At 42.6% G+C, this 20561-nt stretch overlaps 1 protein-coding gene across 3 annotated transcripts in view; it reads left to right on the top strand.

Moving 5' to 3' along the window:
- FAM120B (family with sequence similarity 120 member B) overlaps positions 1–20561 on the top strand; it is a 106241-nt gene that overhangs the window by 68421 nt on the left and 17259 nt on the right. For all 3 annotated transcript variants that reach the window (XM_075862595.1, XM_075862593.1, XM_075862594.1), the window contains exon 8: positions 17558–17669. In XM_075862595.1, the coding sequence (XP_075718710.1) occupies positions 17558–17669 (112 nt within the window). The remainder of the gene's footprint in view (positions 1–17557; positions 17670–20561) is intronic.

The following is a 20561-nucleotide window of genomic DNA, read 5'->3' as shown; positions in this document are numbered from 1 at the left end:
GTCCGGTTGCCATAGTCACCATCGCCGGCCGCTATCGCGTAGCAGGCCGGCGATGGCAGCTTAACCCCTAAAAAGCCGCGATCTCTATAGAACGCGGCTTTTAAGGGGTTAATCAGCGGGGACACAGCGATCGGTCCCCGCTGTAGGAGCTGTGACAGCTGCTGAACAAGACAGCAGCGTCACAGCTCCTGTATGTGTCGGGAGGACGGCCGAAACGGCCGTTACTCCCAAAACGTACTATTACGGCATGGAGCGCGAACGATACAGCTGCCATGACGTAATAGTACGTCAAGGAGCGGGAAGGGGTTAACAAGGGGAAATTAGGCCTGGGCTACACAGAGACTTTTTGAAGCCCTTTTTCGAGTTACGGTTGCATACACAAAATTGCATGCACCTGCTTTGTGTTGTGCTGTAGCTGTTGCTCTATAGTTAAAATCAGTTAGTTACTTCACAAAAAGTTTCCATGTAGGCTAGGCCTTGTTAATACAGTTTTAGGAAGAATAACAGAGGAACACCACAGCACAGAGCTCTGAGTAAGGATGCTCCAGAATTGTTAACTCATGGGAAATAAAAGGATTTACTATAACAGTCATGTCAGGAGAGGTGACAGCTTCTCTATAAATCCAGTGACTTACAGGTGACGTCTTCTCTGATTATGGATGTTTTTTTCATATTTTCTTCTTCATCCGGCCCAGACTGCCATGACTATTTCTCCTGACGACTGCAGAATTTGCTGCCTAAACATGTTTCATCCCCAGCATTTATACGAAAATAACTTCAGACCCCTTAATTAATTGCAGACACCAGACCCCTAAATTTAGACCTCAGGCCAGAGTGATAAAAGTTATTCAGAATCACACTCCTTGCTTCTGGGCTCCTCTTTAGCTCCATGCGCGGCCTTTCACTTTGTTCTAACGGCAGAAGCATCAGGACTTTGTACGCACTGCCGCACACTAAAACCTTTTCCAGTGAAAGGGTTAAACATAGTGTGGTAGCTACAATGACATCCAGTAGACACTGCTGACTCCCAAAAATATGCTGCATATCTGCTTGAGGTAAGCCTATATATGCTTTAGAGAGCATGTTTAGGTTTCCTCCACGGTTGACTTCAATGCCGATGGGGTAATCGGCTGTGTGATGGACATTCTTTAACTGCCGTCACACGTATACATTAAAATCAATGTACTGTACGTCTATGGGGCTATTGACATGGCCATCTTTTTTAACGGACCATGTGAACGGCCCATGAAGAAATAGGACATGACACCCCCTGAGGAATACCATTGAGAAACGCGCGTCAAGGCGGCTGGTAACACTCTCAAAAGACTCACAGCTAGGTGAACACCTAAAGCTTCTTAAATACTATTGTTGTTCACCTTGTTTCGTTGGTATCCTTAGTTGTTACTACACTATAGTGTGGAAATGAAAGAGTCCATTTGTTAGGATCCATGTATACATGAATCTCATAGTATATCACATGCATTACAATCACTTATATGTTATAGGTTGTTCATGCGTTACATATTATAAAAATTCTAGATACATTTATATATTCAAATACTAGCTGTATGGTAGAATTTATATCTAATTTTTACCAGCTTTATGTTTCTATTTTTATTTTACATATTTAATAAAAGGTATATTTTATATTTACACATTTGTCTTCCCTTGGTTTGTATAACTCCGTTCAGGTCGATTTTGAGTTCATGTCCCATTTTTGCATATTTTCACGGATCCCTCAATAGACTCAAGTCTATGACGGATATGTGAAATCGGGTCCCGCACAGATGCAAATCGGCTGTGAAAAGCAGAAATTTTTCAGACCCATTTGTGGGAATAAGCCCTAAAACAGTCACTTCCTCATGCTTAGAAATAATCATACCCCATAGAAACCGTTCCTCTCCAGACTAGTTTTATCAGAAGGATTTAGTAGGAATGGACTGTGTTTAATCCTTAGAACAGTTATGCTGTTTTTCTTGTAAGATAGGTCAGTTTTAAATTTAAGATAATGTACAGAAGACTTGTTTAGTGTTTCAACTTAAAACAAAGCTTGTGCCCCAGAGGCACTATAATATGCCCGTGAGGATCTTTGTGCCGAATAGAATCTACTTATATGTTTCCATATCTTGTATGTTTCTTATTGCTGAGTCCAGGGTTTTCTTGAAGAGATAGACAAGATTCCTCTGCAGTGGAGATTACTATAGATTTGGGCATGAGTGAACAGAGTACTTGTGTACATGGATTATATTGTTTGCGGCAGATCATGTTGTTACTGTAAATAGAAATATATATTCTTTATGATTGAATTTAGAGCGGTGAATATAAATATCTTACATAATAAACATTCCCTACATGAACAATGCAAAGCAAAAACAAGTCATAAAAGATAATGAATGTGTAAAAATGCACCACCGGCCTGAATGTGTGCACATTAAACATCTTGTAGTGTTGTATCAACAGTGTATATTTATGTGCCGGATACAGTGCAAGCTGTGTTACATATTAAAATATCCCTACCATAGTAATTGCCAGTTTATACTGTTTTATGTGGGTGTACAGATATTCAATACTACAAAAACCCACTGAACAATTCATGTGACTTTATTATATATTACTAGTCAACCCACAAACGTAAGATATTGCTTACTATTACTCCTGGTGTCTCCACGTTTCTGATGTGTTCTATCTGTAAGGTCTCTTGTGCCATTCGGGCCTGTATTTTACAGCATCCGAGTGGCACCCGATACTCTTCACGAACCCATTCACTTTAGCGGGTGGATCTGGTCCATGAAATATGGTCTGAGTCTCCGATCTGAGGAAAGATCGAACATGTCCTATCTTTCCTCGGATCACTGACGGGACTTGGACGGCACACAGGGTCGTGTGCATGAAGCGTAAGACCAATATTCAGCTAGTACTGAATATATAGGAATGTATTGCTACCCATAATATTCAGCCAAATGGCCCCATATTCATAAAGAGTTTGCCCATGCACATTAGATGAAAGTCGTCAAAACCCGCTGCGTGACTGGCCGACTAGTTAATATTTATAGGGGTGTTCCATCTCTCCGTCAACATCCACTGGATCCTTTGTTCCTGCAGGAGATAAGCCGCTGCCAGAGGAGTCTGGCTGCAGCTTATTTACCTCTCCCCACTGAAAACAGATGCACGTTTGGACGTTAAAAGCGTGCATTTATGTGGAATAGTTGGGAGTGATAGCTGTCCAACCACCGAACGAGCGTTTATGGCTGACAGCTGTGTAAGTCTTATGGGCAGCTTAAAGGCTATGTTCACCTTTGCACCAAATTTTGTTTTTATTGCTCCAATGTATTAAAATGAAAGCAACTTTGCAACTATATTTGATTAAAAATATCATGTATCTTTAAAGTAACAGACAACAAACCCTGTGTAGCCTGATCCTGCGGCATACTCTCTTCCATGCGTCCCCTATTAAATGTATCTCTTCCAAGAACTAGAGGACAGATGGAAGGGAATATGCCAGCAGGATCAGAGTACACTGGGTTTGTTTGTTGTCTGTATTCATAGAAGCTTTAGACACACAATGGTCGGATATTTTTTAATCAAGAGTTCATCTTTTCATTTGCTTCTTTTTTAATTTTTCTTTAAAATATCTTTTTATTAAAATTTATAAAGGTACAGATACAACTAAACAGTCCAATTGAGCACAAATCACACAAGCAATAATGAAACATATGCATAGCATATGAAAAGCTGTACATAAAATTCGAAAATTGGAGAATACACATCTCCAAGACTGAAGAGTAAAACAGTAAAAACTGACATACATAATAAATTCAAAGAACGCTGTAACGTCCATGGTCGCTGACCACGAATTCCTTCCATCCGGTCGACGCCCTTCTCCCCAGAGATGTCTGCACATGTGGCCGTCCTGTTCCACAGTGACCACCAGGGTGCGCTCGCGAGCTCAGTCCAGACTTAAGGAGCCAAAGCGCACACAGGTGGGAGATTGAGCTGATTGGTCCCAGAGCACCCTGGACTATAAGAAGGACTGTGCCCCTCCCTGCAATGCCTGAGCCTTGTTGTTGTTGTTATCCTAGTATGTCTATGCAAATGGTCTCCTAAATGTTTTCCAGTTCCCAGTGTTCCCCATTCCTGCTACCTGTAACCTGTATCCCGTGCTATCCTGGTCAAGTGCCGTGTCGAGTTGAAGTCGTGCTGTGCTGTTTACCACGCCTGTAATGCTACGCCACGCCTAGCGCCTGTCTGCTGCTTAGTCCCAGCCGAGCCTGTCTTGCTACTGTCTGAGCTACCACAGGTACACTATACGAACTATAGACTGTTACCTGTGTCCTGTTGGCCAGCTGCCATACCGTCAAGGCGGTACGGCCCAGTGGGTCCACATACCCAACGGGACAAACGCATTCAGGTTTAATTTTTTTTTTTTTATTGTTTTTTTTTAATTATAAACATAACAATATTCAAATACAAGGACAATAAACAAATAACCTCCTCGAAATTGTCCAACTTCAAGATCAACTACCAGAAGTCGGAGGCTCTCAATATCTTATTGCCACAGTCTCTGGTGGATGATCTGTCTGAGTCCTTCTCCTTTAAATGGGCTAGAGATTTGCTTAAATATTTGGGGGTCCGTCTTCCCAGTGATCTGTCTCGCCTTTATACGGTGAACTACCCTCCGCTCCTTCAACGTGTAAAGAGCGATTTGGATTCCTTGATGGCGGGCACCTTTACCTGGTTTGGTAGGTGTGCAATATTTAAAATGAATGTCTTACCACGGATTTTGTATCTCTTCCAGGCACTGCCGGTTCACATCCCACCCCCCTTCTTTCAAGCTCTGCTGTCACTACTCCACAGATTCATATGGGTGGGGAAACCAGCACGTATTGCCCATTCCATGCTTTTTCGTGCTAAGTGTGAGGGTGGCAATGGTCTCCCGGACTTTGTTTCCTACCATCAGGCCTCCCACTTGACACGAATTTTGGACTGGTTTAGACACACTGAGGTTAAACAGTGGGTGTCAATGGAACAGACCTTTCTTGATGTCCCATTGCAGGCACTGCCTTGGTTGGGCAAACACACCCCTCTATCGGCGCGGACGCACCCAACTATTGGGCCCACCCTGGCGGTTGCGTCCCGGCTCTTTCCCCGGAAAGAGATCTCTTCGTCTCCCTCCCCCTTGTTTCCTATCTTGGGCAATCCTGCATTCCCACCAGGTCAGGAAGGGGTCCCTTCCAGCACTGGTTGAGGGCGGGTAAGGGACATGCTGCCCATTTCAAACAGGGTGCGACATGGATGACTAGCCCACAGTTGGCGTCTTTGTCAGACCCTATCTCCTTTACTTCCTGGCAGGTCCCTCAGTTGAGACATTTTCTCGCGTCCCTACCTAACCCATCGGCATACTCACGAGATAGTTCCCCTTTTGAACTCCTTTGCATCGGCATGGGCACGGTGCGTCACTCGTTGTCCAGACTTTATGCTCTCTTGATCTCCACATCCACTCTTTCCACACCTTCCTATTTGCTTAGCTGGGAGAGGGACTTGGGTCTCACATTTACTGTGGAGCAGAAAGATCGCTTGTTCACTATGACACATAAATCCTCCATGGCTAGCAGGTTTCAGGAGGCTGGATTTAAGATCTTGTCGCGATGGTATAGAGTGTCTTCCAGATTGCATGCGATGATCCCCGCGGTCTCACCGTTGTGTTGGAGATGTGGAGACCATGTGGGCACAATTTTACACATCTTTTGGGACTGCCTGCAGTTGACAGATTTGTGGTCTGAGGTGTGGCGTATCTCCTCCAAATTTACGGATTCCCCCTTCCACGTTCTCTGACCTTTTTCCTGCTCCATCTCTGTGATGTTCCATTATCTACGTACCGACGTTCAGTGGTACACCATCTAGTGAATGCAGCTAGAGCGTACGTCCCCGCGGTGTGGAGACAATCTTGTCCTCTGGTGGTGGGCATGTGGTTCGGCAAGATCCAGGAGATTATGAGAATGGAGGACCTCACGGCATCCATGAGTTGGACCCATGCTAAATTCCTCAAAACATGGCATTATTGGATTAGATTTCAATCTTCTGTGGAGTATAGGACCATTATGGCCTCCTGAGCATAATTCCTAGGCCTAGTGTGAATTGTCAGTTTTCTCTCCTTCCTTTCTTCCTCCTGCTCCCCCTTCTCTTTCGCTTCTCTCTGTATCTCTATCCTGTTCTCATACACGTCATTATGCATGGCTGCGGGTTCAGGATGCGTAACATGTCTTCTTCAATACTGATTTCAGCTGTATGTTGTTGTTTGTTTTTGTTTTTTTTGTTTTTTTCTCTTGCACTTACTGTAACTGCATATACTGGCCTGTGGGCCGATGTCAGTGCTGATTATGTCTGCACCATCTTAGTTGTGTTTTGGAAAACGGAAAAATAAAAGAATTTGAAATAAACAAATAACCCCAGAACTACCCCCCTCCCTAACCCGGGATTGACAAAGAAAAGAAAACACAAAAAAAAAACATCACCAAAGGGGAGCGTTTAGCCTTGTAGTGACCCCTTCTTACAGTGAAAATTTCACCCTGCCCCAGTTCCTATATTATCCTCCCAATCCTGCCAAATCTGATGGAGTCGAGACCTCTTACCTCTTTGGTCCATATCATATTTTTCTGCAACAAACAGCCAGTTCACCCTATTCACCCAGCATTTAACACTAGGAGGCGCCTCGTTCTTCCACTCTTGGGCAATTAATCTATTTGCAATTTGTAACCCCTTTAAACCCATCCGTCTGTTTAATCTACCCGACCTTATACCCATTTTACTACCCAATACTCTATTAACTCCTTTAAAAGGAATCTCAATATGAAACGACTTGTTCAATCTCCCCACTATAAATTGCCAGTACCGATGTAGCCTTGGGCATCTTCATATCATATGAACCAAATCAGCATCGGGCTCCCTACATCTCTGGCAGCAAGCATCTAGCCTAATCCCAAACCCAAACATCTTTTTAGGAGACCAGTACGGCATATGTATCACAAATAACTGAGATTCTATATGACATATTCCTAGTTGCCTCCACCACCATATTAAGAGCATCAATCCACTTGGGCTCCAACAGGTCACCCAAGGCCTCTTGCCACTTGGCATACAATAACACTAAACTTGGACTCCCAGCAGCTTTCTTTAGACCGGTATAAACTGTCGAGATTGTTTTTTTCCTAGTACCAGTAACCTGTAAAAAAAAAATTCAGATCTTCATACTGTGCAGCTCTTAAATTCCCCCCTAACTTACAAGTTCTTAACGCATGATATACTTGTGCACAAAAAAAAATGGACATATTTAAACCATAATCCACCTTCAACTCCAAAAACTCTTAATATTCTCCTGTTCAATGAATTGATGAATATACAGAATGTCCGCCTCTTTAGCTAACGGACTATTCACTATTTTACCACAACCAAAGCGTTCATTCCCCCAAATTGGCGTAAATTTCATATAACCGCATATCCCCAAAAAAATTTCTTACTTTTTCCAAAAAATTTTGCGCCATTTTTAGGATCACAAGCCTACTTTCTTTAAATAGCCCAGCTTCCAAATACATAAAATTGTCATATCTATTATGTATAAATTAACTCGTAGATCCCTTAATGTGTCTTACTAACCATCCTCCCTCCTTTATCAGAAGACACATCTGTGCCACGAAAAAATTTAATTTGAAATGTGGCACCTCCACCCGCCCTTTTTATTCCTATCTAACTGCAACTTCTCCAAACTTATACATGCCTGCTTCCCTTTCCAGATTAAATCTCTTATAATAGAGTCCATTACCCTAAACATCCTGTCTGGGATCCATATAGGACTGTTCTGTAGAGGATACAACCAAGTGGGCAAAACTACCATCTTAACCAAGGCAACTCTTGCTGCCAAAGGGAGAGGCAATTTTCTCCAGATCTTAACTTTTTGTCTAATATATCTTATAGAATTAACTATATTTAGGTTCACATACTCTTTAACCTCCGGGGCCACCCAAATCCCCAGATACTTAAACGTTTCTACCAAATTCAGCCCTTCTAACTTATCTCTGTCCTTCCTTACCCTAAGTGGAATAACGGCGGACTTGGACGAATTTATTAAAAACCCAGAATATTTCCCAAATCTACTAATATCTTCATTACTTTCTCGATTGACTCCTGAACGTTCTCCTAAAAAATCAACACATCGTCCGCAGACAGCAGCACTCTATCTTACAACCCTCCTAATCTAAATCCGCAAAGGTCCCTTCTCTCTCTTAATCGCTGTGCCAATGGCTCAATCATTAATGCGAATAGCAGGGGCGAGAGGGGACAGCCCTGCCTAGTTCCCCGCCATAAAGAGAAAACCGGGGATGCGTCCCCATCTGCACTAATCCCTGCCTTGGCTCCTGCATACAAGAGCTTAACCCACTTTATAAATTGATCCCCAGAACCGAATCTCCTCAGGACCTCCCAGATATAAGGCCACTCAACGAGGTCAAAAGCTTTGACCGCGTCCAGAGAAACCACCTCTGGGTCCACAAACCCCTGTCGGTCGCCCTTCAGAGCCAAGAAGCACTGTCGTATGTAACTAGACGAAGTCTTCCTGGGCATAAACCCTTCCTGATCTGGGTGAATTAACTTCTCAATCACCTCCTGCATGTAATTGGCCAATAATTTTCCTATAAACTTATAGTCAGAGTTCATTAAAGAAATCGGTCTATATGAGGCTACTTCCTCAGGGTCCTTCCTCTCCTTCAGGATCAATACCACCAGAGCTTCCCTCATAGAGGGGGCAGTATCTCTTTTATACCAGCCTCATTAACCACTTCCAAAAGCAATGGGCATAATATACTTCCGTACTTCCCAAAAACCTCACTTGGAAGTCCATTACAACCGGGGAACTTATCTTTTGGGCTATTTCTCACCACTTACACAAGAGAAGGAGACTCCAACTGCGTTTGCTCCTCTAAAGTTGGTAATCTAATACCTGTCAAATAATCAGAAATTTCTACAGAGGGGATATTCATGTTCGAGGCATAAAGCTCCGAAAAATATCTCCCCAACACCTCCATTTTTCCACCCTATCCCTAACAATTTTACCTTCTGGAGATTTAATTGCCCCAATGAAATTTCTCTTACGTTGGGCTTCAATCACCCCTGATATGAACTTAGGGTCCGTTTCACCGAGTACCTGGAACTTAATCTTGCTTGCCTGCGCACTATACTTTGCTTTATCAAAGTACATTCATTTTCATTTCTCTTGTGCTATTAGCCATTTTTTTTCTTGCTTAGCACATTGGGATATGCCATAAACTGCTTCTGCTTCCGAAGCAACTCTATTTATCTGCTTTAGTTGATTCACTTTTTCTCTTTTAATTTTCGTGATTTGACCCAGGAGAACACATTCAGGTTTAATTTGTCAGAACAAAAGCACAAAGCAATAGAGGCTTCAATGAGGGTACAGTGAGTTTCTAAGTAGGTGGGGGGTTAGTCCAAGGAGACTTGTTGGAATAATTTTGCAAAAGTCAAACCACGCCATGCCAAATAAGTTTCTATTTTGAGTGAGTACGTAAGGTTATATGTCATAATTCCTACATTTTAGCCAGCTGAGAGATCTTAGTTAGTCAATGACTAATCGGAGGGGTTGAAGTAGATACCCAGTATAGAGGAATAAGGGATTTTGCCATATTTAAAAGGTGAAGCCACAGGACCTTGGGGAAACCTCTGAGAGAGGGCCATAGGTTCAGGAAAATGACTTTCGGGGTAAGCAGGACAGAGTGACTGCATATGATTGTCAGTAGAGATTGGACTTGAGTTAAAAAAGGGACAATCTTCTCACAGTCCCACCATATATGCCTATAAGTGCCAGGAACTTAATGGGGCTACTATCAGCGTATATTTTATGGAGAAGTGTGGGTGTTTTGTGCCAACAGAAGACTAACTTATAATACAACTCTTGAATTCGAACACATCTCGATATCCCAAAAGAGTTCCTCTAAACCTTCCTAAAATCCTTCACTGTAACCGAGATATCGATCTCATTTTCCCAGGCATTGATGTACGGTTAGGGAGTATTGATCAAATCAGTTTGGCATATAGTCAGGACATCACTTTCTTAGGAGGGCATCTTAAAAAGAGAAGAGTTTCCAGCCACATCACTGAACGTCCAAGTAAGGGTAGTTTGGATTTGGAGGGCTCGAGGAAGCAGTGTTTTAACTGAGAGTAGGTCAGAAAATTGAGGGAGGAGAAATCAGGTAAAGAGACAAGTTCAGTATAGGATGGTAATAACCTATTTTTAGGAATAGATTCGCATGGTAGCTTTTTTTTATTACATTTGGAAGTCATAGAATGGTAGGAAGCTGTTTAGCACAAAATATTACCAGATCAGAGATTGACACGAACAGGGAGAAGGAGGGAGGAATATGCAAGCTAGCACGTATTTGGTGCCAAGTAGAAATACAAGCATTAGTGAGCAAATTCTTCTGAAAAAATTATTTAGAAAGGTGCTGCTCTAACCACAAGAGAGAGGAACAAAAGGAGATCTACTGTTGTCTCCTCCCCACCGGCACACAAAGTGTAGGGGTTGGGATGTCAAGCCAATCCAGAAGGGAGAGAGTTATATGGCCTTATAGTAGGAAAGAATGTCCGGATGTCCCATACCCTGATACTCCTTTAGGGTGTATCAGGGTGGTGTAAGTATACCAAGGTCTAGAACCATCCCAAATATATTTTGTGAGCATACACCTTAGAGTTGAAAAAAAGGCCAGCGGGAGTGAAATTGTGAGTGACTGTAAGATGTAAAGAATCTTAGGGAGGACTATTATTTTAAGTAAATTAGTTCTACCTATCCATGAATTGAATGGGACTTGCAGGAGGAAATGAGGGAAGCAATCTGGGACAATAGAAGCGCGTAGTTCTGAGTATAACATAAGTCCGGGAATTCCGTTACTCGTAATCCCAGGTATTTAATATGGTCAAATCTAAGGGAAAAGGGTGAGGTGGATGCTAGGGAATCTCGCAAAGACTGAGGACATGAGACACAAAGGGCTTCAGATTTGCTCATATGTATTTTAGAATTTGATAACTTCCCAAAATCCTCAAAGTAGAAAGGCACGGGAGAGAGGTCAGAGGGTTAGTGGTTATCAGTAGTAGATCATCAGCAAAGGAAGCAGTTGTGTGTATCCTGTCCCCAATCTTAACTCCCACCATTAAAGTTTCCTGCCTCAAACGTTTGGTAAGAGTTTCCATAGTAAGGACAAAAAGTAGTGGGGAAAGGGGGCATCCTTGTCTCGTTCCATTACAAATTTAGAAAGATGGGGACAAGGAGACATTGAACCTTATTTTGGTACTCGGGAAGTTATAGAGTGTGATAATTTTATGTATGAACTCTGGAGGGAAACAAAACCTAGTTAGAGTAAGGCCTCATTTACACGAGCGTAATATACGCGCGTGCTTTTCACGCGTGTCGTACGCACCTATATTACTCTATGGGGGCATGCAGACAGTCCGTGAGTTTTGCTCAGCGTGAGTGCGCTGAAAAAAACTCACGACATGTTCTATAAATCTGCGTTTTTCGCGCATCACGCACCCATTGAAGTCAATGGGTGCGTGAAAACCACGAAGGTCGCACTGAAGCACTTCCGTGCGAACTGCGTGATTCGCGCAAGAGCTGTCAAACTGAATGTAAACAGAAAAGCACCACGTGCTTTTCTGTTTACAAACATCCGAATGGAGTGTCTTACAGATGACCGAACCAAACTTTACCGGGTTCGGCCGAACTCGTTTTGACCGAACCCGGCAGGAGACAGTCACTGTGCAGGGTGCTGAAAGAGTTAAACTGGTTCAGCACCCTGGACAGTGACTTCCGATTCCAATATACGTGAACGTGTAAAAAAGTTCTGACTTACCGATAAGTTCTCGGTAAGTACGAACCTCTTTTTTTTAAACAGGTTACTCGATATGGTGATCGGAATGCACTGTCGAGGGTGCTGAAAGAGTTACTGCCGATCAGTTAACTCTTTCAGCACCATGGACAGTGACTGACGTCGGCTAGCCTCATCTCTATGATGGCGGCTGCGCGAAAATCACGCAGCCGCGCATCATACACGGATGACACACGGAGCTGTAAAGTGCCTTTTGCGCACGCAAAACGCTGCGTTTTTTACGCGCGCAAAACGCACACGCTCGTGTAAATGAGGCCTAAGGGACATAAAGGTCCACCAATCCACCCGGTCAAAGGCTGTCTCAGCATCAGTACAGAGTGGAGTCCAAGGAATATTTTTTGACCTGGTGTATTGGAGTAGATAAAGTATTTGAATAGTGTTATGTTTCCCCTCTCTGCCCAGCACAAAACCTGCCTGCTCCTGATCGACCAAAAGTGGCAGCACCGTTCTCATTCTATTCGCTAACTATTTATCGAACAACTTGACATCCATATTAAGTAAAGAAATCGGACGGTATTTGACGCACTGGTTCGGGTCCTTCCTTTCTTTATGGAGGATAGTGATATAGGCTTCTGGTGACTGAAGGGGAAAATGCTGACGGTCAGAGCTTCATTATAAATTTTTATGCATTAGGACAATAAACATTTTTTTTTTTTTTTCGCAAAGTTGTACATAGCCTTCAAGTTATCTGTGTGCTTGGAACCTTACTTAAAGACCTTGGAATTTCTAACACATTGATTCTGTGGAAACTCCAAAGGTATCATTGGCGTCATTTCACACATTAGTGATGCACCACCATTTAAATGACTGCCTTTTTGTAGTAACAATAAAACACATTTATATAAATATATATATATATATTTCGCGGACAGTTTTTTTCTGTTTTTTTTTTTTATGTTAACCAATTAACAAACTGCACAGCCGTATTAGAGCAAGCACTGCCCTTTAGGCTGGATTCACATTGCGTTTGTCTGCTTTTGTCGCAAGAGCTCTGGCCAAGGAATCCTGTCTTGGGAAAGCCCTTGACGTCACTGTCCTTCAATGGACAGAGACATTAGGAGCTTTAAGATCCCGGAATCCCCGGCTGTAGCATCGGCAACACACTGGTCGGGGATTCCGCTCCTGGAGACGTCCCTGACGTCACTGTCCATATATGGACAGTGAAGTCAGGGGCTCTCTAGTATCAGAGTCCCTGGCCAGAGTGCTTCCAATTCTCTGGCCAGGGACTCTTCCCCAGGGCCAGAATCCCCAGGCTGAGCGCTACCTGATTCTCTACCTGGGGGCTCCGACCCTAGGGAAGCTCCCCAAGTTATATGATTAAGAAATACCTCAGACGAATGGCATACAGTCGCATTTTCACACACGTTAGAAAAAAAATGTTTACGGTGTGGTATACATTTTTTTGCGAGACCCTCAGGATGGAATAGTGTCGTCTACTACGTTATTCTATCCTCAAAAAAAAAAAAGTATACCAGCACAACGGAGGTCAATGGAGTCCTAGCATGTACCTCGAGAGTTTTCCCAACATACACACTAAATGATGGGTTAAAACACAATGTGAATTAGGCCTTAACAGTGCAATTCTGGTTGTTCTAATTTCCAAAACAGAATTCTCAATACATTTTGGACATACATGTAGGACCAGGGCTGAAAGGGTGTGGGCACTTTACTACAAATGTGTGGGCAGCTAATTGACAGACAACCCTGGCCATTGTTATCATCTTACATATCTTCATGGAGATATAGTCAAATGTCATACAATTTTGAATTTACTATTATTTCATAGCCAAATTTAACCAGCAGTTCTCTTCTGTAAATTATGTGACCAAAAGTATGAGTATGTTGAAAATTCTATTCCAAAACCATGGGTTTTAATATAAAGTTGGGCCCCCTTTTGCGGCTATAACAGCCTCCACTCTTCTGGGAAGACTGTCCACAAGATTTTGGAATGTATTTGTTGGAATTTGTGCCCATTCAGCCAAAAGGGCATTGGTGAGCTCAGGCAGGGATGTTGGCTGAGATTGTCTGGCTTGCAATTGCCGTTTCAATTAATCTCAAAGGTGTTGGATGAGGGCTCTGTGCAGACCACTCAAGTTACTCCCCATCAAGCTTGTCAAACCATCTTTTTATGGACCTCACTTTGTGCACAGTGGCACAGGCATGCTAGAACAGGAAAGGGCATTTCCCAAACTCTTGCCACAAAGTTGGAAGCATACAAATGTCTAAAATGCCTTTGAGTCCACATACTTGTGGTCACATAGTGTATTGCTATTAATGGAATTGCTTCCATTACCAACTAACACAAACAGCAAAAAGAGCAACCAACTTGTCTCCTATTACTCAGGTTAATGAGCTGAGGCAGAGAAGGGGTAAGAAGGCTTTGCACACTTTTGTCTATTACTTACTGCCATGTTAATCAGATGCAAACTTCTATTGAAAGACAAATTGTATATTGTGTTGACTCTAAAGGTTCTTTTAGGCCTCATGCACATGACCGTATTTTTTCCCACCCGTAAATACTGGCGTAAATACGGGTCCGGTGTCACACGTATTCCACCCGTTTTGCACCAGTATTTACGAACCCGTGCCCGTAAATATGGGTCCGGTGTCACCCGTATTCCACCCGTATTTACGGGCACGTTTTTGGCGGCAAAATAGCACTGCACTAATCGGCAGCCCCTTCTCTCTATCAGTGCAGGATAGAGAGAAGGGACAGCCTTTTCTGTAATAAAAGATAAAGAAATTCATACTTACCCGGCCGTTGTCTTGGTGACGCGTCCCTCTCTTCACATCCAGCCCGACATCCCTGGATGACGCGGCAGTCCATGTGACCGCTGCAGCCTGTGAATGACCTGTGATTGGCTGCAGCGGTCACATGGCCTGAAAGGTCATCCAGGACGTCGGGCCGGATGTCGAGAGGGACGCGTCACCAAGGCAACGGGCGGGAGACCGGACTGGAGGAAGCAGGAAGTTGTCGGTAAGTATGAAAGTCTTTTATTTTTATTTTTTACAGGTTTATACTGATCGGTAGTCACTGTCCAGGGTGCTGAAAGAGTTACTGCCGATCAGTTAACTCTTTCAGCTCCCTGGACAGTGACTATTTACTGACGTCGCTTAGCAACGCTGCCGTAATAACGGGTGCACACATGTAGCCACCCGTCATTACGAGAGCTCCATAGACTTCTATGGACTGTCCGTGCCGTTATTACGGCCTGAAATAGGACATGTTCTATCTTTTTCAACGGCACGGGCACCTTCCCGTGAGAAAACGGGAAGGCACCCGTCGCCAATAGAAGTCTATGAACCCGTTATTACGGGTCGTAATTGCGACCCGTAATAACGGGAGTTTTTACGGTCGTGTGCATGAGGCCTTAGACGGTGTGGTACTGGCAGGGCACGGCACCCGTTAGCTCCATTTACAATCAGCAGTCATCGGTAACGTTACTGCGATCGCTCGTCCCCATACACTTGCATCATGTCGGCAGCACATCTCCATGTCTACACAGGAGGACGTGATGTCGACTGGCAACCATTTTATTGACCGCATAAAAGATCTGATCAACCAATTAAAGAGCACAAACAGATATTTACTACAGATATTTTCCAATACTATCTTGATCTACTTAGCAATGTCAAACATCTTCAATCACTTGAGTTATTTTGACTTCAGCCATTACTAAAATTAATTTTGATTCTTGTTTAACGGAAATGATTTACCATTCTAATGTGATGGTTTTTAAATTGTGGTTCCCCAACTGTTGGAAAACTACAACTCCCAGCATGCTGACTTCTGGAGGCTGCCAGGGCATAGTTGTATTGTAGTTTCATGATGGCTGGTGAGTTTGCAAACCACTCCTTTAACTTCACTTACTCCATTTTTACATTTTGTCAATAAATGTTATTGTGGTACATTGTCTCTTTATTAATAGCTTGGATATTTGTTCTGTATGACAAGAAGTGAAGGCATCGTAGCTTGATCTGTGGATGTATTGCGTCGTCCAGACTTATCCGTTCTCATTTTCCTTCTCAGTATGGAAGGATGAGTGACACATAAAAGTATTGCATTTTCAGCTTTTCATTGACAGGACCTGGTATTGGCTCAGTCTCTGTTTACCTGATTTCACATTAGTTTTATGCTCACATATTTTAAGCATGTAGGACTGGGTATTTGTCTTTCTTAGCCGTGATTGGTTCTGCATTCCAAAGGCACCTGTGCAAATACAGATCTCTGCATCGCACCATGATTAATGGTTTATCATCACAAAGCATGTCCACCTTTCTGCAGCGGCCCAATACAAGATCTCATATGTACTTCGGAAGACCTTTCTTGGTGCCTCTGTGTGTCAGATATTGATGGACATGTCAAAGAAGTGACAGAGGCATATGAAACCCAAAATAAGGAAGAACTTTCAAGTAATTAAAGTTTAGCATATGTAGGACCCTTACTACAATTTCACATAAATTCTTTTGGATTTCCTTAAAGGGCTTTGATGAGGAGTGCATCAGATCGGCCCATTATTCCATTCTTTCATTCCTCTCTGACTTTCCTTTTCCATCTTTCTCATCAATCTCTTGATCCAAATCCATTTCTTCTGCACAAGTCCCACCAATGTACTCTTTACTCTTTAACTACCGTAATCATATCTTCTTGGTACCTGTTGCTGGCTTAACACCATGCGCTTGTATAAAGTTTTTACTGCTTCCAGGGAATAATTTAAAGGGAACCCTATGTATTACTGGGCATTATTAGAAACTGCGCAAATTGTTAATAAAATCTGAAATATAAGAATAAAGATTTCAAAGGGGTGGATAGATGAACTTATATTACTGATGTGTAGCAATCCATGCCATGGGGACATAAAACAGGCTTCTTTGTATTTCCTTAAATTCAGGCTCAAATGTTCTAGATTGATGCTTCTGGCAGCCGTTCTGCATTCAAAAGAACCCATACAAAAGTATACTAGCTGGAAAGCCAGAGGGATAGGAGGATTTTATCCAAAAGAGAACAGCTGCCACTTCCTCCTTCTCTCTATTTATAGTATAGAACGCTATAATAAAATAATCTGCTCTGTACTCAGTGGTAATTAACTTATTTGTTTGCTTCAAAATATGCCGTCGGGTGAATTTACGCAAGTGTATCCATATGTTCAGTGGAATGACAGTATTAACGTTTCAACCCGCCAAGAAAAAATTCTAACTTTTTTACTTTGCCGTTGAAATATGTGTTGTTTTTTTTTTAGTGTAAACTTCTGGATTACTGAAATGAAAATAATTTTATCTCCAATAATAACAGTGACTTGTCAGAAGATGTTATTGGTGGTGGTCTGCTCAGAAAAGTAAAAGCTGCTTTGTAAAGTGCCCAAACCCCATCAGAACTTGTCAATATATTTTTATTTCCAATGAAAATCTCTGACACAATTCTCATGCCACGATACCATATATATCACATGGCAGAAGATGTTTATTAGGTATATTTCACTCATCAATATTTCCTATGGTGCTTGTAAAACCTAAAAATGCAACGTAAAAAAACCAAACGTAATGAATTGTATTATTATATCATGCTAGGTCAATAATAAAATGTTATCACTGCAGAATTCTTTTGTTTGCAGGAATCTTTAATAGCCGAATTCAAGAAATTGAGGACTATGATAACTGAAGCGTGTGCAGCACAAAAAAGGTTATTGCAACCTAGCCCAAAAACATCCGGTGGACCCTTAACAGGTGAGGAGTTAGGCCAGGTGGGGGGGGCGAGGGGTAGGCAGCTGTCTGGGGCACCATAAGAGGGGTCAATGAATGGAAAAAAAAATGCTCTGCCTTTAAACAGCCAATCAGATGTCTATGCGGCTGATAATGCTGTATGACACAACATATGAACTACGATGGACAGTACATACACAGGCATGATCACTATATTCAGTGGTGCCAAATATGCATGTTACTGGGTGAATTAGGGCTGATATCTGTCGGCTAAATTATTGTCCATCTGACAGCTATCATACTGAACATCAAGGGCCAATTTTGAAGCCCCCTGACTTGTTTACCAAGAAAGCGCAGTTAGACTATAGACATAGAATTTCTCCAAACCAGCTAAGTAAGTTTACTATACACATGCCAGTGTGTGCAATAAAGGGATAAATGATAAGAAATGTCTCATATGCTGCCTGTGGCTATCTGTGGAGTTGGGAGCATTGTCTTTATTTGACAAACAGCTTTCTCTAGCTTTGACATAACACTTTTGCAGTCCAATTATAGCAAGGTCTGTCATTAATTCTCTACATTTGAACACACTGTAAACAAATTATTTTGCAACCCATAACAATAACTATTTTACTGTGATTTCATCCATTGTGCTTGTAACCAAGCGCGCTGTAACAACTTGTCAAGGGACATTGACATACATTATTGTTTTAGAGCATTGACATATTTAGTATTGTTTTATGTAGTATTGAGTCTATTCAATAGTTGCCCTGTGCTCTCTTCCATGTTAGAGTTATTTCATCACTTGATCATTCCCACATTTATGTCTTGCCTTGCCAACGATTTTCATCACACCACATCTCAAGCTTTTGGCTAGCGAGAGGTTATCACTACAAATTGTTTTATTGGCGTTTAGACCTGTAACAAATTGCCATCAGAGCTCTGTGACATCATAAAAAAAAACTCCTAGCATTGTACCAAATTACCCAATCTATGTGCCCCGCAGTTTAGGCTACTATTCACACTACAGTGAAAAAAAGTCAGTTAAAAACAGATCAACTGTCTGTTTTTCATGGTCGTATTGCATCAGCGTGTCTCAAAATTTTCATCCATTTCCCAGTCGTCTGAACAGATGAATTTCATTCATCAGTGTTTTTTTTGTCCCAACCCCCTAAAAACATCATAGTGCCACAATACCCATGTGTGCCACAGTGTCCACTGTAAGTAGTGCCCAGTTAAATACTGCCACAGTGCCCACTGTAGATAGTGCCCACATTTAAAGTGCCAGTGCCCATAGTGCCAAAGTACCCATGTAGATAGTGCCACACACAGTGCTCATTTAGATAGCACCACAGATAGATAGTGCCCACATAGTGCCACAGTGCCCATGTAGATAGTGCCACACCCCATGCAGATAGCGCCGCACCCCCTGTAGATAGCACCACACATACCCCCTGTAGATAGCGCCACACCCACCCTGTAGATAGTGACAAACACCTCCTGTAGATAGCGCTACTAGGAGCAGAATCCCCGGGCAGAGAATTGCCGACCCTCTGGCCGGGGATTCTTGCATCTCAAAGCCCCTAACGTCACTGTCCATTTATGGACATTGACGTCAGTAACTCCCCCTATAAGCAGAATTCCCGTCCAGAACGTTGCCGACGCATTACAGTTGCGTCAAGGGCTTTCCCAAGACAGGAGTCCTCGGCCACAGCCCTTGTGAGGGCTAGGATCAGTTTTAAATGACCATCACAAGGAAGGCATTCTGAAAAACTCTAAAAACTGATCCATTGACTTCTATGGGGGCCATCGGGTCGTGAAAATGGACGAAAATAGAAAATGTTCCCTTTTTTGAAAGCCAGTATTCACGGGCCCTAAAAAAAAAACTGCCGTGTGGATACACCCATAGAACTTCATTGTTCTGAAAACGGCCATGTGACGGACATTTTTAGCTGTTGTCTGAATATCACCTAAAACTGCCTATCCTGTGGTGTCCCAAAAGTATCATGTCAGCTAGTATGTTTCATGTTTATTCCAAGTTGGCAAGTAGCATGCGCAGTCCTAATGAACCCAATTTCTAAACATTGTCTAGTCTCTGGGCTCACAGTACTTTATATGATATTTAGTCCCTAGTGACTCCAGTAAGTGAGCAATACAATGTTAGGCCGGATTCACACGAGCGTGTGCGTTATGCACGCGCAAAACACGCAGCGTTTTGCATGCGCAAAAGGCACTTGACAGCTGCGTGTGACAGCCCCGTATGATGCGCAGCTGCGTGCTTATGACACTCCGTTTGGATGTTTGTAAACAGAAAAGCACGTGGTGCTTTTCTGTTTTCATTCATCCTTTTCACAGCTGTTGCGCGAATCACGCTGGTCGCACGGAAGTGCTTCCGTGTGACATGCGTGGTTTTCACGCACCCATTGACTTCAATGGGTGCGTGATGCGCGAAAAACGCCCAAAGAACGGACATGTCGTGACTTTTTTTCAGCGGACTCACGCTGCGTAAAAATCACGCACATGTCTGCACGGCCCCATAGACTAATATAGGTCCGTGCGAAGCGCGTGAAAATCACGCGCGTTGCACGGACGTATATACCGTTCGTCTGTAGATGTTATGTAGATGTTTTGTACTACAGTAAGTAGCTTGTCTCAATATGATATTTTTTGCTTTCTCTTCATGTAAATATATATTCACAACATCCAGACACATTTGGCTCATGTGTCAGACATATATGCTTCTACACCAAAAAAATAGTATTCAAACATTTACTGTAACATACTCATAGCTTTCTATGGGTCAGACATACCCCAAAACAAATGTCCTTTTTGTATACCCCTGAAAGGTTACCTTCGAGACACTGTTTTGTGGTAGAACTATGTTCTCATCATGTTTATCCATGCTATTTTAATGCA

Source organism: Rhinoderma darwinii, chromosome 4 (assembly GCF_050947455.1).
Source record: "Rhinoderma darwinii isolate aRhiDar2 chromosome 4, aRhiDar2.hap1, whole genome shotgun sequence".
NCBI lineage: Eukaryota > Metazoa > Chordata > Amphibia > Anura > Rhinodermatidae > Rhinoderma > Rhinoderma darwinii.
The sequence above is the reverse complement of the archived record's forward strand: the minus strand, read 5'-3'. Positions and strand labels throughout refer to the sequence as shown.